The sequence below is a fragment of the Rana temporaria genome, chromosome 1 (genome assembly GCF_905171775.1).
Source record: "Rana temporaria chromosome 1, aRanTem1.1, whole genome shotgun sequence".
Taxonomy (NCBI): domain Eukaryota; kingdom Metazoa; phylum Chordata; class Amphibia; order Anura; family Ranidae; genus Rana; species Rana temporaria.
This window is the reverse complement of record NC_053489.1, coordinates 239,630,989-239,656,156: the sequence shown is the minus strand read 5'-3', so window position 1 is coordinate 239,656,156 and position 25,168 is coordinate 239,630,989. Positions and strand designations below refer to the sequence as shown.

The window sequence follows — 25,168 nt, the reverse complement described above, 5'->3', positions numbered from 1 at the left end:
TCTAGCCTTACCATAGTTTTTTTTTATTAACGAAAGAATTGGCCTCAAGTGCCTCCACTATTGTCTTATGGGGTGCCCCTAATATCATTAATCCCTCATTTGTACTCCCTTCTGCCTCTTTATTTGCTCCTATGTGTTGCAATTGGGCTGCCAAGAAGTAGCTCCGTGGATGCGCTACCGCCATGCCCCCTCTCCTAGTTGATAACTGTAAGGTTTGTAAACCTATCCTGGACTGACCTCCTTTCCATATGAGATTTCGAAACAATGTGTCGATTTTTTTAAACCATTTCTTATGTATCCATATTGGGGCGTTATATATTTATTTGGGTCTCTTATTATGTGTATACCCCAGCCATAAGCCGAAGACTGTTACAGTTTACCTAAACTAGTGCAACAGCTGCTAAGCAAGAAGAGTCCTCTGCTAGCAATAGGTTCTGTTTTGAAGTGCCCTTCATGACCCCAAATCCCCTCCCAAATTCTGCTAGTAAGTGAATTTCCAAAAGACAACCCCTAGACTAATTAATGAGCCAGAGTTAATCAACTATTGTTGCTGGGTGCCTGACTGCCTCTGAACCTTTTGGGAAAGAACCTGCTCTTTTGGGGCTAGCACTAGATATGGATTGAAATACATACGGATGCCTTCACTCGTACATATAGTTTATGCTAAAAGGATAATAAATACAATTCATTCTGGAGGAAGAAGCTATACTAGTTGTGTGTGTGTGTGTGTGTGTGTGTGTATATGGGAGAAAAGGGTAGCTGATGATGGGTAGGAAGTTAATGGTGGTGTTGGGGGGGGGGGGGGGTTAAAGGGTGCTAATGGGTTCTGATAGTAGAAGGTGACAGGAACAATTAATAGAGCAAGGTGGCAGAGAATGCATCAAATTGTCATCTTGGGGAATACCGGACATGAAGATGGAGGATGAACGTGATGCTACCTGAAAGTGTCATGCTAAATGTGTCCATAAATCCTCAAGAACTACTGGCAGGGAACAGGGAATTCTTTTATCACTTTATACAGCATTAGATGCAGATATAAACCATGGAGATTTACCTCTACAAACTCGTGTACACAAAGTAAAAAACATACCAAAAAAAATAAAGCTGAAATTTAGGAATGTCAATTTTTACACAGTGACCTATGATAAGTGATTCAGGGTCCCTGCTCAGGCTGTCAAGGTCTGATGAGTTGGATGCCGCTGTCTAGTGAGGGTGCAGGCTGAGGAAAGGTCCATGCAGACCCAAAGCATACTGAAAAATAAGAGGGTGAGGTGAAACATGTTGAAGTTGTGGTCTTGATGAATTGAGCTGATTTTTACCTGCTAACCACTCATGCCAGTTAAAGGTGTGTGGCAGTCGGACTATCTGTACATTTTTACATAGTTACATTAGTCCAGCTTGGACCAATGTAAGCATGTATGTGCCATACCTGGACAATACCTGTGGAAGCTGGAAATCATTGTGGTAGGTACCACTACTACAGTGATCTCGATTAACTGGACCAATGTAACTATGTAAAAATTGTCATACCTAATCTTAAGCTTTAAGGTTTTTGATGCGTAAAGTGGTTCAGACATGAAATATGAACAAAGTATACAGTATCTCTCTTTAATGTGTGCTTGTCTCAATCCAGAGAACTAAGTGTAATTTCCTTCTGCTGCCCCATTCCTCTGCTATCAGCATGAATCGCTTCTGACAATTTTTCCTGACACCAAGAGAAAAAAAAGTGACAGGGGAGGGACCTCTAGCAAATTGGTAGCCTCAGCTTTGTTCCTGTGTGCTGTGTGAATGGGGGGGGGGGGGGGTGTCCCTTTCCTTCAATCAGCTCTCAGAACTCTCTTAACTTCAAATCTCCACCCCCCCTGTCTTTCAGAGCTGAGAGATGATGTATACATTCTGCACATTGAAAAAATATAGGGGAAAGACGGCTACAGATAAACAGGTACAACTGATGTAGGAAGATTTGTTTCATGTCTGTGTATCACCTGAGGCCAGTCACTTCACTGTGTATATGTGATGGTTTACAACCACTTTGATTCACTTTGTGATATTTTTAGGTTTTCGTAATAACTTTTGTCACGAATAAATCAGGTAAATACAGATCTGCAGTTCTTATTTATACTAAAACACATTAGGACAAAACAATGAAATGATTTAAAGTAAAATCAATGTGCTGTAAACACTACATAAATCCTACCCTTTATGCCCACCTCCCCAGGACCACCACGTGCTTGTGGGCTTCCCCAAAGCCCCGCCGACTGAGGTAGAGATTGAGTCCCTTGTGCCACATCGGGAGCTGCAATCATGGCAACCTAATGACAGAAGAATGACAGAAGAAGATGGTTAACTTCACAGATACACAGTGTGGACAACAAACATATAAATGATACCATAATTACTCAGATTACCTTGGCTTCCAAAGTGCTCAGGCGTTCACTTAGTTCTGGAATCTGACTGCAGTTGAGACATCCTATGTGCATTAAAAAATATATGTTAGTAGTTAAACAATAAAACACAGTCCCCATCAATTTGTCTGTTTATTTTCTGAATGATTCCCAGCACCACAAAGGCCATACACAGTTCGGATCTCAGGACTCTTCGAGATTCGAACCATTAATGGGCAGGCTGAATGTACCAAGTTGATCTATCAATCAACTTGGGTACAACCAGCCTGCCGGACTCTCTTTCGATTATCGCTAGCCGCTAGTGGCTGCTATAGCCGTTAGTAATAATCACTGTCTTCTCCTGGAGGGACGGTTTCCCCCGCTCGGAGCAGACAATTGCTGGGCAGGAGGGATTCCCCTCTCAGCACTGTCTGTGTTGATGGGGGAATCGTGCAGTTTTTTTGCAGGAAAAAAAATTATGTATGGCTGGCCTAACATTCATTTTTGGGCAATATAATGATACTAAGCATTTTGAGTTAAGAGGTTCCTCCCATTTCTCTTTGGTCATGAAGAGGTTTTACAATGTCATGAAAAAACATATACAGCGTTGTTGCCTGATTGCAGCTATCAGATTGTTAATGAATGATCATCCGATTTTCTCTGTCTGTGGGAAATCAATGGATATAACAACACCTTAAAGCCTCGTTGACAATTGTTGTCGGATTTTCCACAGAAATGTTGGAAGGCAGGCTTTACTCCACTTACACCAAGTCACCTCAGCTTCCTGACCAGCTGGCTGCTAGATGCACATAGACACTAGTAATGGTGGGCCAGATTCACAAAAGAGATACGACGGCGTATCTCCTGATACGCCGTCGTATCTCTGTTTTAGGGGCTTCCTAACTATGCGACTGATTCATATAATCAGTTACGCATAGTTTGCCCTAAGATCCGACAGGTGTAATTGAATTACACTGTCGGATCAGTTACGCATAGAATCAGTTACGCATAGTTTGCCCTAAGATCCGACAGGTGTAATTGAATTACACTGTCGGATCAGTTACGCATAGAATCAGTTACGCATAGTTTGCCCTAAGATCCGACAGGTGTAATTGAATTACACTGTTGGAGGTTTTCATTGCAAGTGCTTTGTGAATCAGGCACTTGCGATGAAAACTTGCGGCGGTGTAACGTATCTACGATACGTTACGCCGCCGCACTTCTGCGTGAATCTGGCCCGGAGTTACTAGCAATGGAAAAATAGCCTTCACTGGTTAGCTTGATTTAGACACTGGTACGGCACCTTCTTCTTGTATTGCCTTGTCCCCTGGTGTGACCATAGGTGTGTTATGCCTTACATGCACTCCTTTGAGCATGTCCCCAAATAACTTCGGGCCAGGCCAGAAAAAGTTAACTTATAAAAGCAAGCTTTACAGATATTTTCTTCCCAGACACCCTATTCCTCTGACAAAGTGCTAACGCAGTTCTTCTTGGTACCACTGCCCATTGAGGTAGTCATACCTTGGAACTGTGGAAAGAGTCCTTAAGGTCCTTGTACAAGTCCATGTCCTGGAACCCTGATTGGGTTCCCACCAAGGGGTGAACCAACAGAAAGCATCGGTGACATGTTAAAGCAACCTCCTGTTCCCCTTCTCACACATGGAGCAATGTGATCTAGAGGTGGCTCCCTCCTTTTACCGACTTGCCCCCAGCAGAGGGTGACACCAGCCAAAAATACCGGGAAACATGCCCAGCATTGTTAACCCCTTAAATTCCTGGAAGCACCAGCTGAAAGTGTATCATAACTAAATAGTGTAACATTTAGTACAGACAAGGCATAACAATAAAGATAACATAACAACCTCTCATGCCCCATACAGACGGTCGTTTTTTGTGATGAAAAAAAAATGACGTTTGAAGTGATGAAAAAAAACGACATTTTTGAAACTTCATTTTCAAAAACGATGGAGCATACACACCATCGTTTTGAAAAATGATGAACAAAGTGACGGCACTCTAAAGGGGAAGTTCTATTCGCCTTGAGGCTGCTTTTAGCTGGTTACTTGTTAGTAAAAGATGATTCGTGCTTTTTTGTCTGTTAAAGCGTGATGAATGTGCTTACTCCATTATGAATGGTAGTTTTACCTCCCGTCTCAAAACTTGCTTCTGGGCATGTGCGGGTTTAAAAACGTCGTTTTGCCCACACACTATCATTTTCATTGACACAAAAAATGACATTTTGAAAAACGACACAAAAAATTCGAGCATGTTCGAATTTTTTTTTGGTCGTTTTTCTGAAGACATAAAACGACATTTTCCCCACACACTATCATTTTAAATGACGTTTTCAAAAACGTCATTTTTTTTCATCACAAAAAACGATCGTCTGTATGGGGCATCAGAAGGCACCTGCCTACACCCAAACAGTGGATCGCAAGGAGACAATACGAGATACATAGGTTAGCATTTGTTTTGAAGTGATTGCATTGCAGCACTTTTAAGTGTAATTTCAGACAAATATTTTTCTTTTGTTACTGTGAGAAAGGGCTAGGACCTATGTTGGATTTTTTTTCTTTGCCAAAACCTTCTTGGTAAAGGATCTATCCCAGAGCTAATTTTAAGCCCTGTGACAGTGCAAGGCCCTGGCACTGAGTAAATGGCTGTAAAAAGTACACAGGATATGCAAGTACGCTACGCACGTCGCCGTTCGAAAAAATTCCGTCACTTCGCGCAAAGCACGGCGGGAAATTCAAAAGTGAGCATGCGCAGCAGGTCCGGCACGGGAGCGCGCCTAATTTAAATGGCACACGCCCCTATGAATTACGCGGGCTTACGCCGGAGGCCGCCGGCGTAGGTTTTCATTGCAAGTGCTTTGTGAATCAGGCACTTGCGATGAAAACTTGCAGCGGTGTAACGTATCTACGATACGTTAGGCCGCCGCACTTCTGCGTGAATCTGGCCCGGAGTTACTAGCAATGGAAAAATAGCCTTCACTGGTTAGCTTGATTTAGACACTGGTACTGCACCTTCTTCTTGTATTGTCTTGTCCCCTGGTGTGACCATACGTGTGTTATGCCTTACATGCACTCCTTTGAGCATGTCCCCAAATAACTTCGGGCCAGGCCAGAAAAAGTTAACAACTTATAAAAGCAAGCTTTACAGATAGTTTCTTCCCAGACACCTTATTCCTCTGACAAAGTGCTAACACAGTTCTTCTTGGTACCACTGCCCATTGAGGTAGTCATACCTTGGAACTGTGGAAAGAGTCCTTAAGGTCCTTGTACAAGTCCATGTCCTGGAACCCTAATTGGGTTCCCACCAAGGGGTGAACCAACAGAAAGCATCAGTGACATGTTAAAGCAACCTCCTGTTCCCCTTCTCACACATGAGCAATGTGATCTAGAGGTGGCTCCCTCCTTTTACCGACTTGCCCCCAGCAGAGGGTGACACCAGCCAAAAATACCGGGAAACATGCCCAGCATTGTTAACCCCTTAAATTCCTGGAAGCACCAGCTGAAAGTGTATCATAACTAAATAGTGTAACATTTAGTACAGACAAGGCATAACAATAAGATAACATAACAACCTAGAAGCTGCATTCACACCTAGGCGTATATACGCCTGAAGCGCGACGCCGCAGCCGCCCCTCATACGCTGGAGGGGTGATTTTACATGGTCGGCTATGGAGATGGTTCACATCTCCACGCCGAACGTAGGCACCTGCCTACACCCAAACAGTGGATCGCAAGGAGACAATACCAGATACATAGGTTAGCATTTGTTTTGAAGTGATTGCATTGCAGCACTTTTAAGTGTAATTTCAGACAAATATTTTTATTTTGTTACTGTGAGAAAGGGCTAGGACCTATGTTGGATTTTTTTTCTTTGCCAAAACCTTCTTGGTAAAGGATCTATCCCAGAGCTAATTTTAAGCCCTGTGACAGTGCAAGGCCCTGGCACTGAGTAAATGGCTGTAAAAAGTACACAGGATATGCAAGTACGCTACGCACGTCGCCGTTCGAAAAAATTCCGTCACTTCGCGCAAAGCACGGCGGGAAATTCAAAAGTGAGCATGCGCAGCAGGTCCGGCACGGGAGCGCGCCTAATTTAAATGGCACACGCCCCTATGAATTACGCGGGCTTACGCCGGAGGCCGCCGGCGTAGGTTTTCATTGCAAGTGCTTTGTGAATCAGGCACTTGCGATGAAAACTTGCAGCGGTGTAACGTATCTACGATACGTTAGGCCGCCGCACTTCTGCGTGAATCTGGCCCGGAGTTACTAGCAATGGAAAAATAGCCTTCACTGGTTAGCTTGATTTAGACACTGGTACTGCACCTTCTTCTTGTATTGTCTTGTCCCCTGGTGTGACCATACGTGTGTTATGCCTTACATGCACTCCTTTGAGCATGTCCCCAAATAACTTCGGGCCAGGCCAGAAAAAGTTAACAACTTATAAAAGCAAGCTTTACAGATAGTTTCTTCCCAGACACCTTATTCCTCTGACAAAGTGCTAACACAGTTCTTCTTGGTACCACTGCCCATTGAGGTAGTCATACCTTGGAACTGTGGAAAGAGTCCTTAAGGTCCTTGTACAAGTCCATGTCCTGGAACCCTAATTGGGTTCCCACCAAGGGGTGAACCAACAGAAAGCATCAGTGACATGTTAAAGCAACCTCCTGTTCCCCTTCTCACACATGAGCAATGTGATCTAGAGGTGGCTCCCTCCTTTTACCGACTTGCCCCCAGCAGAGGGTGACACCAGCCAAAAATACCGGGAAACATGCCCAGCATTGTTAACCCCTTAAATTCCTGGAAGCACCAGCTGAAAGTGTATCATAACTAAATAGTGTAACATTTAGTACAGACAAGGCATAACAATAAGATAACATAACAACCTAGAAGCTGCATTCACACCTAGGCGTATATACGCCTGAAGCGCGACGCCGCAGCCGCCCCTCATACGCTGGAGGGGTGATTTTACATGGTCGGCTATGGAGATGGTTCACATCTCCACGCCGAACGTAGGCACCTGCCTACACCCAAACAGTGGATCGCAAGGAGACAATACCAGATACATAGGTTAGCATTTGTTTTGAAGTGATTGCATTGCAGCACTTTTAAGTGTAATTTCAGACAAATATTTTTATTTTGTTACTGTGAGAAAGGGCTAGGACCTATGTTGGATTTTTTTTCTTTGCCAAAACCTTCTTGGTAAAGGATCTATCCCAGAGGTAATTTTAAGCCTTGTGACAGTGCAAGGCCCTGGCACTGAGTAAATGGCTGTAAAAAGGACACAGGATATGCAGAGCGCGGGACTCGGGAGTATCTATTATGAGTGGAGAAAACAGATTTTGGTATTCCTGGATTGGGCTCCAGAGTTTGGAGATTTCATAATGGTTTAGAAGGGAAGAAATCCTTAACCCAGTGTCCAGGCTTTGTTGAATTCCAGCAGGGTGTGGGGCAAGACCTACTAACCCTGTGGATGTGGCCTTACCTGTGTAAGCACTCACTAATGCCTGGGACCAGAAGGGGCCACGGTGATGCGAGAATCAGAATTAAGGCAGCGTTCCATACTTGGAAGTGCACAGATACACATTAAACTTGAGGCTCTTCACTGTGAGACCCTCCTCTCCCATGGCACTGTACACCTTATCTTCCCAAATGCAGCATTTTGAGGGGGACACCATGGAGCCGGTGTCTCGATCCACCAGCTCAGCTACGTTGACAGCGGCAGTGCACTGAGCAGTGTTCTCTACCATGCACAAATTAACTCCTTTACTCTCCTGTGCCTGCAGTCAGGTCCATGGGGTTTCTGTTCTGTGGGTTCAGTACTGAATGCTGTAGGGAACGACCTTTAGGGTGGGAGTCAGATCACCAATCCCCTCGCAACCCAGAGGACCCATGCCTGGTACCTCTCTCCTGCTGGCTGGCTGCTATATCAATCCCACCGATCCTGGTTACCCATAGCAACCACATATTAGACATGACTTCCTGCCAACTCCTCTCTACGCTTAACTCTTCCTTGGTGGCTCTCTATCTTATCCTCTTCATCTCCATCAATCTTACCGGCCCTGTTCTTTTGATATGCCATGTACCTTAATGCACCCCTTTGGACAAACTTCAGACCAGGCACTGAGCAGTTAATAAAATTTGCCCGAATAGTCAAAAAGAGAGGCGTTCCAATTGGCCTATGAGGATGAGGGATGAGACACAGTGATGCAGAGGAGAAGCATGCCATGTTGAACAGATTCAATATTCATTGGACAGAGACAGTTGGGACTGCTAAAAGGGCCTGGTAGACTGGGAAGGCTGCAACAACTAGGAAAGAGTCCAGGGGACCAAAGAACTCTGTAAGTCGCAGAGGAATGAGAGAGCTCAGGATGTGAGGAGAACCCCTAGTGAGAGGCCAGGAGTGGGCCCATACAGCAGGGCAGGGCGGACCTTAGGGTCACAGGCGCCTGGGTGCAGAAATATTTCTGGCGCCCCCACATGGGCGTGGTCATATTACTAACTCCTCCCCTTTACACATGTTTCTATGGCTATGACTCAAACACAGAGATGCTCCCCTAAGAAGTCTTCATTAGTGTCCCCCATCAGAGTCCCCCCCAGCAGGTGTCCCCCATCAGAGTCCCCCCCAGCAGGTGTCCCCCATCAGAGCCTCCCAGCAGGTGTCTCCCATCAGTGCCCCCCCAGCAGTTGCCCCCCATCAGAGCCCCCCCACAGCAGGTGTCCCTAATCAGAGCCCCCCACAGCAGCTGTCCCCATCAGAGCCCCCCACATCAGGTGTCCCCATAGATCAGTACTTGTCCAATAGATCCCTGTAGCTCGGGCTCGCTGGGAGCAGAAGCACATTACAGGGGGCGGGGTATACGTGGCATCTTTGGTTACTTGGAGGGTGACACTCGGAGAGCATTTCTGAGCGTGCACAGGATAATTGGCAGCAGCTCTGGCCAACCCAGAAGCCTCTCCTCACACCGCCTATGGGAGAAGAGCCAACACACGCAGAGGGGGCGGGGCAGACAGGAGACTGCTCCATGCACACTGGACAGGATTAATTAGTGGAGCCTAGTGCCGGAACGTGTTCTGGTAATAGGCTCCCCTGTGGTACCCAGCCCGGATACCGGGGACAGCAGGAGGTATGCGCTCTTGTCAGTTGCCAGCTGAGAAAGCAAGCGGGATGGGGAACCGCAGCACCCACTACATGCGCTCTGCCTCTGGACACAGACAAGGAGTAGGGAGGGAAGAACTTTGGAGCTTCGGCACCCCCACCTCTGCGGCGCCTGGGTGCGGAGCACCCGGTGCACCCTGCCTAGGATCGGCCCTGCAGCAGGGAGCTTTACCTAAAGGCTGAATGAGCCAAGAGAGAGTTCAGAGAGTCAGGAGAGCTTGTGGGATAGTCTGAGAGACCAGTGCAAGAGCTGTGGTGCTGCTAAAGAGGGGGCCAGGTGGCTTGGCATTTTCTGTTATCTGTTTTGCTGTGTGAGACTGAAACCCCTGTATGGAAAAACCTGATGTAAATGGTTTGCCTTGACTTCTGTTTAAATAAAAGTGGGCTGGCAAGTCTTGAAACCACAGTTCGGACTGGCGATGGCCAGTTCACACCATGAATCGCAAAGCAATGTGCTATGCATTCCTGTGGCATTCACATGCAATCCGAGTGCATTGAAATTTCAGCCAACCAATTGAATAGGCTGAAATGGCCACATACGGTACCAAAAGTACTGCATACATTACTTTAAAAACCATGCAGCAACCAGATTGCATGGTACAACTGTAGACAAATGCACTGTGTTTTCAACCTGACACCCACGCCCCCCTGAGTCAATACTTTGTAGAACCACCTTTCACTGCAATTACAGCTGCAAGTCTTTTTAAGTATGTCTCTACCAGCTTTGCACATTTAGAGAGTGACATTTTTGCCCATTCTTCTTTGCAAAATAGCGCAAGCTCTGTCAGATTGGATGTAAAACATCTGTGAACAGCAATTTTCAAGTCTTGCCACAGATTCTCAATTGGATTAAGGTCTAGACTTTGACTGGGCCATTCTAACACATGAATATGCTTTGATCTAAACCATTCCATTGTAGCTCTGGCCGTATGTTTAGGGTCGTTGTCCTGCTAGAAGGTGAACCTCCACCCCAGTCTCAAGTCTTTTGCAGACTCTAAGGCCGCGTACACACGACCGGTCCATTCGATGAGAATGGTCTGACGTACACACCATCAGTTCAAAATCCGATTGGGTCAGAATGCGGTGATGTAAAACACACGACGTGCTGAAAAAACCCGAAGTTCAATGCTTCCAAGCATGCGCGGGTTTTGAACCAATGCTTTTGTGTACTAACCATCGGTTTGGCCCGATCGGTCAGCGGTCCATCGGTTCGATGTTAAAGCATGTTTTAAAATTTTGGACCGAAGGACAACAGACCGATGTGCCATACACACGGTCAGTTTGGACCGATGAAACTGAACCTCGGTCCATTCTCAATGTTTTTTTTCGACCGCGTGTACGCGGCCTAACAGGTTTTCTTCTAAGATTGCCCTGTATTTGGCTCAATCCATCTTCCCATCAACTCTGACCATCTTCTCTGTCCGTGCTGAAGAAAAGCATTCCCACAACATGATGCTTGCACCACCATGTTTCATGGTGGGGATGGTGTGTTCAGGGTGACGTGCAATGTTTATTTTCCATCACACAGAGAATTTTGCTTTTAGGTCAAAAAGTTCAATTTTGGCTCATCTCACCAGGCCACCTTCTTCCACATGTTTGCTGTGTCCTCCACATGGCTTCTCACAAAAACTGCAAATGGGACTTCTTATGGCTTTCTTTCAACAATGGCTTTCTTCTTGCCACTCTTAAAGTCCAGATTTGTGAAGTGCACGACTAATAGTTGTCCTGTGGACTAATTCTTCTACCTGAGCTGTGAATTTGTGCAGCTTCTCCAGTTACCATGGGCTTCTTGGCTGCTTCTCTGATTAATGTTCTCCTTACCCAGTTTAGGTGGACGACCATGTCTTAGTAGGTTTGCAATTGTGCCATATGCTTTCCACTTTGGATGATAGATTAAACAGTGCTCCGTGAGATGTTCAAAGCTTGGGATATTTTTTTTTAACCTAACCCTGCATTAAACTTCAACACAACTTTATCCCTGACCTCTCTGGTGTGTTCCTTGGCCTTCGTGATACTGTTTGTTTACTAATGTTCTCTAACAAACCTCTGAGGGCTTCACAGAACAGCTATATTTATACTGAGATTAACTTACACACAAGTGGACTCTATTTACTAATTAGGTGACATCTGCAGGCAATTTGTTGCACTAGATTTTAGATAGGGGTATCAGAGTAATGGGGGCTGAATACAAATGCACGCCACACTTTTCAGATATTTATTTGTAAAAGATTTTGAAAACCATTTATCATTTTCTTTCCACTTCTCCTCCCTTTGTGTTGGTCTATATATAACATAAAATCCCAATAAAATCCATTTACGTTTTTATCTGAAGTTCTCCTAGAAGCGTTATTCTCAACCTCAGCATCTCTTCTTGACGTGGTCACCTGAAGTACAGGATCCATTATCCTTCCCCTTACCTCTCTATTTTGACGACACAAGCAGTTTAAGTTGTAGTGGTTTCTATAGAATAGTTTAAGTCTATAGGATTGTTATATTTTTTATCTCAGCCGGGGTATGCCCAGAGGCTGTATTATGTAATCCTTTTTTCACACGAAACCTCAATAAAAAATATAAAAAAAAAAAATACATTGACGTTTTTGGTTGTAAAATGACAACATTTGGAAAATTTCAATGGGTATGAATACTTTTTCAAGGCACTGTTTATGTATACGAAATACATTTTTATTAATATTTATTGAATAAAAAGCATGATTTTAATTTGTTAAATGTCTTTTTAGCTCCTAAAAATCCCCATTTATACAAATACTTTGACTTGTATAACATAAGGGATGGGGTGCCTGGAGGACAAACCAATATGGTTTGCAAGTTTACCTCCAAATGACCTTTTTGTCACCATCACTGATATTCTCTCCACACCTCACTGCTTTCCTTAATATTTATTGCCTTGTATTTTAGTAAACATTGTACAGTTCCTTTTTGGAAATCAACCATGGCTGACTGCAGAATCCTAATTTCATGAAACATTGCTGGTCTGGGAGACCTGAAGCAATGTCCGGCCGTGCTTACCATTTTTCAACAGTTTTCTTCAGTTGCAGTCTGCGTGCAGGAAAACACATCACAATACAGATACCATCTATTATCTTAAAAGATGTCAATATGTCATAAAATACCACTCAACAAATACTTCCTACTCCCGTAGGGTTAGTGTACTAATCTCTAGCAACCTGGGATTTTTCAGCAGATAGATTTTGGAGGATATGCCATGTATCTTGGAAAATATTTCCCCCCTTCCCCAACTTTCTTCGAAGAGTTGATACAGTTTTTAGCAGACTAACAGATGTAGCGCTAATAGTTGTAGGGTGGTCGTTCATACCTAAATCCTTCAATTTATAAATATGGCAACCACAAGGGGCCATAAACAGAGACCTCATCTGCTTGCTATACAGGTGAGATTGGTCTGTTTGATGTGTGGTGGCTGTGTCACCTAACAGAGAAGCATTACTTCTGCTTCTTGCCTACATACCTGGCATTGTCCAGTATTGGTCTTGCTCTAGACCAGAGGTGCCCAACCAGTGGCCCGCGGAGCCCTCTTATGTGGCCCGCGACCTCCTGCTCTGGGATGGAATAGAATAGAATACAGTTATTAAAGGTCAGTTTAGTAGTAAAATCTGTGTATATATGGGTGTATCCTTTCTGCAGTGGTTACTGGGCTGCTTTAAAACTGATCCGCAGGTGCAAATTAGTTTACCTGCACTGAGCCATGGACTTATTTTACCTGCGAGTTTAGTGAGCTTTCTGAAAGTGCACCAAATCTGCAGAATATAATAGAAGTGTATTGCAAAGTGCAGGAAAGAGAAAAAAGATACACTGCGTTGTACCCGTGGTATGGGTAAACCACAGCTCAGTCTTGGGCACCTTTCACGCAGTCAGTCCGACCAATTGGACTCTCCATTCACCTTTAAGTAGTGGAAGTGATAAACAAACTTGTGTCCTACCTCCAATACGATCTGCTAAAAAGTATAGTGGGCTGTGTCAGTGTCTGCTCTTCATATGCAGCGCAGACACGAACATGCCATCCACCCGCTCCGCTCATTGTTGCCTGCGGTTACCAAGTCGTTTAAGTGGCCCTCACTCTTCAAAAGGTTGGGCAGCCCTGCTATAGACACTAAGATTTAGCTGCCATATGTGTGTTATTGGATCACTCTTCCTAATAGTTCAACTAAATCAAAACTAGCCCCTGCACTAGCAGTTTACAGAAGATGAATTCATACTGGCTGGAGCTTATCCCTGACTAGGAGAGGGTAATGGCTCCGATGCAAGAATTCCTTAACCTTAACAAGCCCACAGTGCACTCTTTTGTGGTATGGGATGCTCTCAAGGCTTTCCTAACAGGCGTGTTAATTGGCTAAATAGCTGGGATTAAAAGGAAGTCAGGGCCCTGGGAAGCTAAAAAGATAAAAGACATTTAACACGCTTTTTTTTACTAACCCAAATCCTGACATGCAATTCATATGGATAGAATGTCAACACTTACATAAATCTTTTTCTTTATTTCAAGCGAAGAAAAATATCTTCATGATTCAAGAATCATTTTGAAGAGTGGGGCACACGGGTCATTTATTAGCCACCAAAACCAAATCTCAGCAGCCTGTTACTCATGTCAGTGTCATATCTGCTTGTGGAGTATGTAGTATCCTATCAAGACTTCTATGCTGACCTTTCTAGTAGTAAAGTGGCCTATAAGCATACTGTAATTTTATAGTGATGTGACTTCTGCACCACTAATAAACTAACTGTAATCCAAGGACAAATTAAAATAAGCTGCTGCTAGCACCTGAATGTGTTCCCACAACTTAAAATGATAAGTGAAAAAAGGATACTGGGCTGCTAAACCAATTATTAAGTTGACTTAAGTTATCCCAATATGTCTATAATATCAAACTACTTGTGTGTTTGTACACTTTTCACATTTGATGTAGGGTGTAGGTCCTCGGGCCTGCCCTGAACGTCTTGTGAGGGGGTGAATGTGGCCTTCTGGCTTGGTTCGCCCTCTCTCATGGGGTCTTCCTTTGGGGGAGCCCCACCTAGTACTTGGGGTGGTCTGTTTCGCAAGCAGACCTCCCAGAGAATGGGGTCTGTCTGGTCTTGGTCAGATGGACCAGATGGACACATGTGAGATACCCTAGTCCCCGTCTGGAGCCTAACGCCTCGGGGGATCGGGGCAAAGGTCCCTTCCTTTTGGAGGACCATATGTACACTCTGTGCACTTTTTGTGTTTCATTTTTTGGTGTGCACTTTCTTTTGCACTGGGTGGAGTTCTTGGAGTGTGTTCAAACACCACGGCTAAATAAATAATAAATACTTGTGTGTAAATCATCCAGACCACGTATACCCCACAGAAAAAGAAATAGTGTTAATCAGTGTCAAACAATTCAAAACACAAAATGCTGAGTGTAATGCCGCGTACACGGTCAGAATTTCCGACAACAAAAGTTTGATGTGAGCTTGTTGTCGGAAAATCCGACCGTGTGTATGCTCCATTGGACATTTGCCGTCGGAATTTCCGACAACAAATGTTTGAGAGCTGGTTCTCAATTTTTCCGACAACAAAAGTTCTTGTCGGAAATTCCGATTGTCTGTAGCCAATTCAAACGCACAAAAATCCTACGCGTGCTCGGAATCAATTCAACGCATGCTCAGAATCATTGAACTTAATTCTTCTCAGCTCGTCATAGTGTTGTACATGACCGCGTTCTTGACATTTGGAATTTCCGACAACATTTATGTGACTGTGTGTATGCAAGACAAGTTTGAGCGAACAATCCGTTGGAAAAAAATCCATGTCGGAATGTCCGATCGTGTGTACGCGGCATTAGACAATATACTGTAAATCGATCAGTCTCTTCTTGAACATCCAATATTGTGAGTATGTTACTTCTTCTGTGCTCTTAAATGTCCCACACCAATATAAATATAACGTGCACCTATGGTTAAAACATGCGTGCCACATCAGTGCTCACAGAACTCTCACTTCCAAACAATTAAAATCTCACTTGTATGTGATCATCCACCAATATATCTCAAATTCCTGGACACTTTTAAGCCTACCTGCTGTAATTCCCAGCGCCTCCAGTAATATCTGAAGTATGGTCCCTTTAAGACTCTGAACCACTTATGTTGCCATACTCATGTTGGAAGGTAATATATACAGGCTTTCCATAGTATAGTACATTAATGTATGCTAATTTATTAAGGTTAAAATTGCACAACTTTGTAAAACCACAGTAAAACAACACCAAGTACTGGGACTCTCTTCCTCGTGCATCACTTTCGATCCACGTCTGCCTCCTCTCACACCCTACATGTCACGTTACAGGCACGTGGCTTCATCAATGACTTAATTTATAATAAAAGCTATTGCCAGAGTTTTAGTCAATAGCCTGTCCAAAATTATTCAAAAACCATTATACGCAGATCAGTCAGCAATTTTATTGTTGCAAGCCACCATATTTTAGCCACCATATTTACCAGTATAGAGTTAAATTACTCAAGGCAGGTGCTAAACAAATGTGCTTTTTGGCAAGCAGTTTATTCGATGGATCCAAGTTCAGCACCCACTGCCTTTATTCAGGTTAATAACATTCTGTCAGAGTCTTTCTCCCTTCACAAGTCAGGGTGTGCCTGCCCCTGTCACTTTTGCTGTGGGTTCCGGAATTACAGCCATTAACGGTGACCATTATAGTGGGGTTTCAAAGGGCTAATGGCAAAGACAAGTTGCCACTTTACGCTGATGATAGGCTGTTATTCTTATTTATTATTATTTATTTATTAACATCTAATATCCAATTCTATGATAGCTGTAATGACGCTTATTTCTCCATTGGGTCATGTTGGTTCTGCTGGCTGTTGATCCATGACCTAAACTCTGCCTGACTCAAATTTGTTGAAAAAGATTTGTACTGGGGTGGATTCAGTAAGCAATTGCGTCTGCGTAACCATAGTTACGCAGCGTAATTGCTTAGTTGCGCCGGCGTAACGACTTTTCTGTATTCAGAAAGCTCGTTACGCCGACTGCAGCCTAAGATATGACTGGCATAAGGCTCTCATGCCGTCGTATCACAGGCTGCATTCTTACGATGGCCGCTAGGTGGCGTTCCCGTAGTGGTCAGCGTAGAGTATGCAAATTGCATACTAACGCCGATTCACAACCGTACGCGCGCCCTGCGTACGCATTTTACGTTGTTTGCGTTCGTCGGGTTCCGCGTAAGGCTGCTCCTGCTATTAGCAGGGGCAGCCAATGCTAAGTATACCCGTCGTTCCCGCGTCGCGATGTTTGAAAATTACGTTGTTTGCGTAAGTGAATCGTGAATGGCGCTGGACGCCATTTACGTTCACGTTGAAGCAAATGACGTCCTTGCAACGTCATTTGCCGCAATGCACGTCGGGAAAGTTTCCCGACGGAGCATGCGCACTACGTTCGGCACGGGAACGCGCCTAATTTAAATGATCCACGCCCCCTACGGGATCATTTAAATTACGCGCGCTTACGCCGGGCAGTTTTAGGGAGCGCCCACGCAAATTACGGAGCTACTGCTTCATGAATGAAGCGTAGCACAGGTAATTTACGGAGGCGCAGCGTTAAAACGGTACGCTGCGCCTCCGTAAGAGGGCGCAAGTCGTACCTGAATCCACCCCACTGATTTTAGAGATTGCCCAGGATTTTGAAAACGTCTACCATTTATAGACTTGCTAATAGAAAAGGACAGTTATTTAGTTTGCATGTAACATTTAAAAAGTGGTTGATACCAATGGTCAATAGCCTTTTAAAGAGTGAGCAATTATACAATATTTTGTTATTATTTAAAGCCCATCTCCATGTTTTAATCCTGTTCCTGCACAATCCTGTTATAACAGCACTACCTAACTCTCTTCAAGCTAAAGCAATGTCTAATTTTTAGCACCGGTCCTTTTTCAGTACAAAATTAACCCATCATCATTCAATCAACTTTCTTTGAGCCTAAACTCTTATGAACATTGAGTCGTGCTGCACTTTCTGAATGGTACTGCCATCTTCTGGGACCTGTCTGTGTCCCAGAAGGCAGCGGGGGGATGGAGGAGGGGCCAGACATTTCTCGGAGATCGCTGCAGTGATCGTACCCGGAAGTGGGAGAAGGTACCTGTCAAAACCAGGTACCAGCTCCCCCCAAAAAAGTGCATAATGTGGAAGTGAAGGGTGCGAACAAGTGGAACTTCCCCTTTTGGGTGGAGCTCCGATTTAAAGGAACACTAAAGGTTCGTTTTTTTTTAGATCAATTGACTGCTGTAAGCAAGAGCATTTAAATATCACTTACCTCGTTTTTCCTTTTGACCTCCAAAATACAGTAATCCAGGTTTGAAAATGCCATTTCCTGTCACTCCTCTTCTTGCTTCCCACCAGCATCTGAGCCGTTTTGCATGGTGGAAAGCAGAATGTGCTCACCCCCTCCCTATGACTACAGCCCTGCGTGAAGATGCTCTTATCCCTCACAGGCATGGAGGCTAAGCCTAATGGGAACTGTAGTTCCCATTAGGCCGTGATGTAGCAAGAATGAATGCGCACCGCAAACCAGGAAGTCAGTGAGAATAATGATTCAGGAGTGACGGAGGTGAATAAAACAGCTCGATTTCAACAGGTATCAAACGAGTTATAATGCAAAACATTACTTTTTACTTTATCAGCTACTGTCAGACTTTAATTTAAGAGGAAAATATTTTTGTCTTTACAACCCCTTTAAACAGACTCAAGGTGGCTGCCAAAGCCACATGGGGTGCCAGCATCTATTAGGATAGCTGCTCCCCAGTGACCATCTGCACTGCGAGCTCCACCTGCAGTGGAGAATGCAGATTGCACCTGCTTAGAAATATAAAATCATCAGTGCTGTTCTCTGTATCACTGAGAATCATCCATTGCCACTGGAGAACAAGAGGAAGGACTTTGGGACATCAGGTGACTGCCAATAGACAGATGGGAAAAAAATATATATGCTGTGAGCAGGAGCTTTTTAGGGGGACACCCCAAAGCAATAAAGGCTTCAAAGATATGTCTGTGGATGGCTGACATGAGGCCCTGCTCTAAAAAATATCTTTGTGAAATAGGTTGTTAGGCAAGGCAAAAGTACAGTAATTCTCAGTAACTAATGGTTAATATTGCTAATCCCGCGTACACACGATCCGTCCATCCAATGAGAATGGTCTGATGGACCGTTTAACCGATGAAGCTGACTGATGGTCAGTCGTGCCTACACACCATCGGTTAAAAAAACGACCATGTCAGAACGCGGTGACGTAAAACACAACGACGTGCTGAAAAAAACGAAGTTCAATGCTTTCAAGCATGCTTCGACTTGATTCTGAGCATGCGTGGATTTTTAAATTTAAAACAAGATTGCTTTTTTTTAACCTATGGATAAATAACCGATGGGGCCCACACACGATGGGTTTGGTCCGATGAAAACGGTCCATCAGACCGTTCTCATCGGTTTGACCGATCGTGTGTACGCGGCATTACTGAACATTACACATCACCATTGCTCTTGTTTTACTTAATAAACCCATTTTTACTTTTTTTTTATGAACTGATCAAGCTGTTAGACATATCACATACAGCTGGTACTTCCCCTTTAAGCATAGTTCCATCAATAACTGTCTGTGTGTATGCAGACATTAGTCAGCACACTATGTACAGTTGGTTCTGAAAATTACAAGCCATAGCTCGTGGCAGTGTAGGCACACATACATAAATAGAAATCTCCTTTCTGTTCAATGTACACATAATTACAGAGCGGTGTGTATGTCAGTCGCTCCATCATATTCTAACAGATGGTTTTAATTCCACATCGCTAGCCCTTGCACACTCGGCTTCTCTCATTCCCCTCCCTTCTCTCCCATGAAATCACTCCTCCCAAACTGACTTTCTTTACTCTCTGTCTCCGACATGTTGCTTTTCTATTCCTGACCCCCTTCTCTTCGTTGACTCATTTCTAGTCAGTCCATTTTCACTAATCTTGTTTTCCTCAGTCCATTTATCTCTCTTTCACCACCATTCTTGTCTTTCTTCTCTAGCATTTTGCACAGCCTTCAGATTCCACACAGACAACCATTATTTTTAACATGCTCACTAAATCATTCCATGTTCTGTCACCTTCACCCCATTCATAATGTACCAATTTTCTCCTGTTCCATATTTTTTCATTCTCTCTCTGGATTTTTTTTTTTTTGCAATTATCTCCTTTCCTGGCTACATTACAGTGGTTTCCTTGGTAACAAGTGGCTTACATTGTGCAGCACCGGGGAGGTTGTCTCCTCACGCCAACCCCTAGAGGGTTATGGGTAACAGCCAAGACTGGAGACCTATTTTACACTCTGATGTCACCAGCCCCCTCCTAATCTTGGGCCTTATTGGTCAGGTATCTGAGACTATGTAAATGAGAGGTTACAAGAGCAACATAAACCTTCTACCTCTCACGAAGGATTGTCCTTTTCATATTAGCCAGCAGCAGGCAGTAACAGGCAGCTGGAAAAAGAAAGGGTCTTTGTAAACTAAAGATTGCCATCTTGTTTATGAATGTGAATGGGTTAAATTCGTTTGTCTGAAGCAGCTGATTCCCACACAGCTGCCCACTCTGTCCCAGCTGGCTTGGCAGAGTTTATGAACTCTGCATTTAACCCCATCTGACCTCAGGAAAAGTCTGGAAAACAGGAAGGGTAAAGACAGCACAGCCCTTTTGTGCCATGCTACAAAACCATATGAAACATTAGGTGGCAGGCATGCTGGTAGGCAACATCACTAACATACACTGGTCATCAGGGCAGCCACCCACCAACACAGCAGCTGCCCTGAAATATTTTGATGTGTCAGCGTTCAGTTTATTTTTCTTGATCATTTTACACTGTACATTTTTTTTTCTTTTATAAATACAAATCAAGTAACATCTACACTAGATGAATAGTGTACAAGAAACAAAAAGTACCTAATGGGAAACCTCAAGGTGTGGGTATCATGTAGGTAACAAGGGGCTACTATAGGTAAGGAAGGGCTATACACATGGTTAAGAAATTTTACAAAATTATTTAATGTTGAAAAAGTCGCTACAAAACATAAATTACATAGCAGTAAAAAGTTGCATACGCAAAAGTTTATGCAAATTAATTTGCAGGTGATGGAGCTAATGCTGGTCGCTAGATGAATAGTGTGCCTGCCTAGGTTAAATTCACAGACAAAGCCATATACAGTGGTGAAAATAATTATTTGACCCCCTGCAGATTTTGTCCACTTACAAAGAAACAAAAAGTCTATAATTTTTATCATAGGTATATTTTAACCACTTCAGCCCTGGAGGATTTGGCTGCCAAATGACCTGGCCACTTTTTGCGATTTGGCACTGCGTCACTTTAACTGACAATTGCACAGACAATTTAAAAAAAAAGAAAGCAATGGGCCAGATTCATGTAGAGCGGCGCAAATTTAGTTTGTCCTAACGTATGTCAGTTAAGTTAAGGTGGCTGAATTTTGTGACGTAAGTGCTGTATCCACAGAGCATTTGCGCCCAAATTTGCGCCAGCGCGACGTAAATACCGAGGCGTAAGGCGGAGTTATTGCAAGTGGGAAGGAAGTGGGCGTGCTCCATTGAAATGAGCCGTGACCCCATGCAAATGAAGGGCCGGCTGTACTGCGCATGCGCGCACGAATCTGCACCTCACTGGGCATGTGCAGAACTCGGCTCGGCGCAATCAGTGAGATAGGAAAAAGGCCAAGCATACTTAGTTTGAGAATCGCCCTGTGCTTAAATAGCCCCAGACAAACGCACTTCCATTGTAAAAGTACATCCCTGTGTTCCCCTTTCCTAAAGCAAGTTGCTTTTGCTCTGTTGTCTGTTGCTGTTTGTTGGTGAGTGTATTGTTAGCTAAAAGATTTATTGTAGTAGGAGGTTGTAGTAGTAGTGTTTTTTCTGTTTGTTTTTTCTGTGTTTGTTTTTGAATTTGTATTAGCTGTCTGCTTGTGTTGTTTGATATTGCTGTCTTGTGTTTGCGGTTGGATTTTTGTGTGTGTTTGTTCAGTGTCTTTTTGTGTGTGTTTGTTCAGTGTCTTTTTGTGTGTGTTTGGTCTGTGTCTTTTTGTGTGTGTTTGTTCTGTGTGTATTTGTGTTTGTTTGTTGTGTTTGATTTTTGTGTGTGTGTTTGGTGCTGAGTGTTGGGTGTTATGGCACCAAAGAGACGCAAGTTGAACTTTTCAGTGAGAGAAAAGCAAATACTTGCCAGGGCTATCACCCGATTTGGGCGATATTTGCATGGCCCTGAGAGCCGGGACACCCCCCCGGCCAGGAAGAGAGCCATCATCCGGGAGATTACGGATCAGATCAATGCGGAGGGGGGGGGACGAGGACCCCCAGTGGGATCTCTAAGGCCCCGTACTCACGACCAAACATGTCTGCTGAAACTGGTCCGCGGACCAGTTTCAGCAGACATGTTTGGCCGTGTGTAGGCCCGAGCGGACCTTTTTCGGGCGGATCGGACAGGTTTCCAGCGGACAACTGTTTCCTGGACTTGCTTTAAAACAGTCCGCTGGAAACCTGTCCGCCCGGACATGTACGGTCGTCTGTACAGACCTACCGTACATGTCCTGCCGCCCGCCATCCCTCGCATTCGTCGAATGACTTCGACGCATGCGTGGAAGCATTTTAAAGGTAGGCCGCCCACGTCGCCGCGTCATTGTCACGGCGACACCGCGTCATCGACGTGGCGACACCGCGGACACGCCCCACGTATTGTTTACGCGCGGACCTCTGTTCGATGGTGTATACAGCCATCGAACAGAAAGCCCCGGGCAGTCCCCGGGCAGACATGTCCGATGAAAACGGCCTGCGGACTGGTTTCATCGGACATGTATGCTCGTGAGTACTCGGCCTCAGAAGATAAATGACCTGAGGAGCCTGGTCCATGACAAGATGGCCAAGATCAATGCCCATGCACTGGCAGAGGACCACCCTGCTCCGTCAGGCTGACTGAGGAGGAGTGGGCAGTGGCCCGGTGCTTCCACCGACAACAAGTGGTGGGCCTGCCTGGCTTTGACTCCGAGGAGGGCGTGAGGACAGGTAAGTTATTTTTTTTTATTTCTATCTGGTGAGTAGCATGTGTGGGGGGGAAGGGAATATGTGCCAAGTGTGTGGATCCTCCAACCTGTGAATGTTTTGTGTCTTCCACAGATGGCCAGGAGATTGCTGGGCCATCAGGCCAGGCTGCACCACTCCCAGGACAACAGGCTGCTGAAGAGCCCCAAGAAGGGCAGGAGTCCTCAGGGGAGGGGAGTGGCCACACCTCCCCTCATGAGGAGGTTGAGGGGGGGGAGGATGAGGGGGAGGAGGATGGGGATGATCCGATGGACCTTGCAAGGGAAATATTTTTGCCTTCGGATGTGGTTCCCCATGAGGCTACCCCTGAGGCTACCCCTGAGGCTACCCCTGTGGCTGGCAGCATTCAGGCCTCCATCAGGGGTAGCCCCTCCCACTCCTCCCCCATCAGAGCTCCCCTCACAAGGGTCTCTCTCCCCCCTCCTCCCAGGCCACAAGCCTCATCTGTAGGCAGGAAGGCTACCCAGAAGACCAGGGGGGTGGCCGATGTTCTGCCGGCCAGTCTGCGGAGGGACCAGGCCCGGCAGACCCAACATCGGGGTCAGCTCACCCAGTCTTTGGCCCAGATGGAGGACAGCCTGGGCTTAATTAAGGACTCGGTCAGTGAGGTGGGCACCAACTCCTTGGCGGTCATAACATGCATTTGTGACCTGCAGACCGCCACATCAGGCGTGGCCCTGGAGGTGTCTGCCCTGACCCAGGCTGTCCAAGCAAATACCCAGGCTGTCCAGGCCAATACGGCTGCCCTCACTGTGGGTCTGACCAGGATCGCCGTGGCCTTGGAGAGCAGGCAAGCAGGAGGACAGTCACCAGGGGAGGCTCCTCCTTCCCCTGCTCCCCCCCCCCATGAGGCTTCTCCTTCCCCTGCTCCCCCCCCATGAGTCTCCCCTGGTTGGCCGTGGCCGGCCCTGGCGTAGCTCACGCCGCCGCCATTAATTGTTGGTTGTACTTTTGTTTTTTTATTTTTATTATTTTTTTTATTATACTGTGATTATGATTTGGTTTATGTGTGTGAATGATGTGTGAATGTGGGGGTGACATTGCTGGTGAAAAAGGGTGTCACCCTCAGTTTTGGTGGAGTAGGGACTCACCAGGACCAGGGAGAAGTGATCCCAGGTCCATGTGAAAGGTGTATGAATGCACAGTGACATAATTGGAGCCGTGGCGTGGCGTTGCTGCTCCCTAATACCATTGGGGGTACTTGGGTCTAATCCAATTCGATGTGCATGTGATGTGTCTGTGCTAGGGACCACAGTGGGTGTGCATGCATGCATTCTTATTGTGTCATGATTAATGTGTGTGTTTACTGTGCAAAGATGCATTCTGCGAGGCATCTCCTGGCTGCTGTTCCCTCAGAAGAGGGGGTACCCTCGGTTACTAAAGTCACTAGTATAGTTATGAGCATGGATGCCCCTGGCATGTTGGCATACAGATTGTTGTCCTGCAAGTGTGTGTGCTCAGCTCTTCCCTAACGGTGTTGCTTTAGCTGACATTTACACGGCTGGTGTAAAATTAGGGCACCTTTTATAAGGTGTAATTTTACACCATGAAACTAGCAGATGCGCACAGGGCGTAATCTATGCCGCACAAGCGTACTTTTGTGGATCGCCCTATCTCCTTCATTTGCATATTAGCATCGAAAATCAATGGTGTGTCTAGCGTATTTTGCGCTTCAAGACGCGCCGGTGTAATCGTTTTAAGTAGGACGGAAAAATCTGGATTTCAGGCGGATTTCGTTTTGAGGATCAGGCGCAAAGATACGCGCGGCGCATTTTTCAATTACGCCGCGCAACTTTAGATACGTCGGCATAAGGGCTTTGTGAATCTGGCCCATAATTTTTTACTTTTTGCTATTATAAATATCCCCCAAAAATAAATAAATAAATAAAATATTTTTTTCCTCAGTTTAGGCCGATACGTATTCTTCTACATATTTTTGGTAAAAAAAAAAAAAATCGCAATAAGCGTCTATTGATTGGTTTGCGCAAAAGTTATAGCGTCTACAAAATAGGGGATAGTTTTATGGCATTTTTATTAATATTTTTTTTTTACTAGTAATGGCGGGTATCAGCAATTTTTAATCGTGACTGCGACATTATGGCGGACACATCAGACACTTTTGACGCTATTTTGGGACCATTCACATTTATACTGCGATCAGTGCTATAAAAATGCACTGATTACTGTATAAATGTGACTGTCAGGGAAGGGGTTAACCACTAGGAGGTTAGGAAGGGGTTAAGTGTGTCCTAGGGAGAGATTCTAACTGTGTGGGGGCTGGGCTTACTGTGACACGACACTGATCACTGCTCCCGTTCTGCCGCTCTGTGACATGATCGTGGGACACCGGCGTACATCGAGTCCACGGGTCCCGAGGGCACGGTCACGGAAGCCGTGAAAAGTAAAAGTTCAGTCTATACAAATGCTTTTTCTCTAAGAAGACATAAGACACTGAATGAACTAGAAACTATAGCAGGTAATTATTCC

The 25,168-nt window shown here is 45.0% G+C and overlaps 1 protein-coding gene across 6 annotated transcripts in view; it reads right to left on the bottom strand.

The window, feature by feature from the left end:
• The window catches only part of EMID1 (EMI domain containing 1), a 197,081-nt gene that overhangs the window by 52,627 nt on the left and 119,286 nt on the right, over positions 1 to 25,168 (bottom strand). For all 6 annotated transcript variants that reach the window (XM_040351942.1, XM_040351941.1, XM_040351943.1 and 3 more), the window contains 2 exons: positions 2,409 to 2,470; positions 2,198 to 2,312 (listed from right to left, as the gene is read on the bottom strand). In XM_040351942.1, coding sequence (XP_040207876.1) covers positions 2,198 to 2,312; positions 2,409 to 2,470 — 177 coding nt within the window. The remainder of the gene's footprint in view (positions 1 to 2,197; positions 2,313 to 2,408; positions 2,471 to 25,168) is intronic.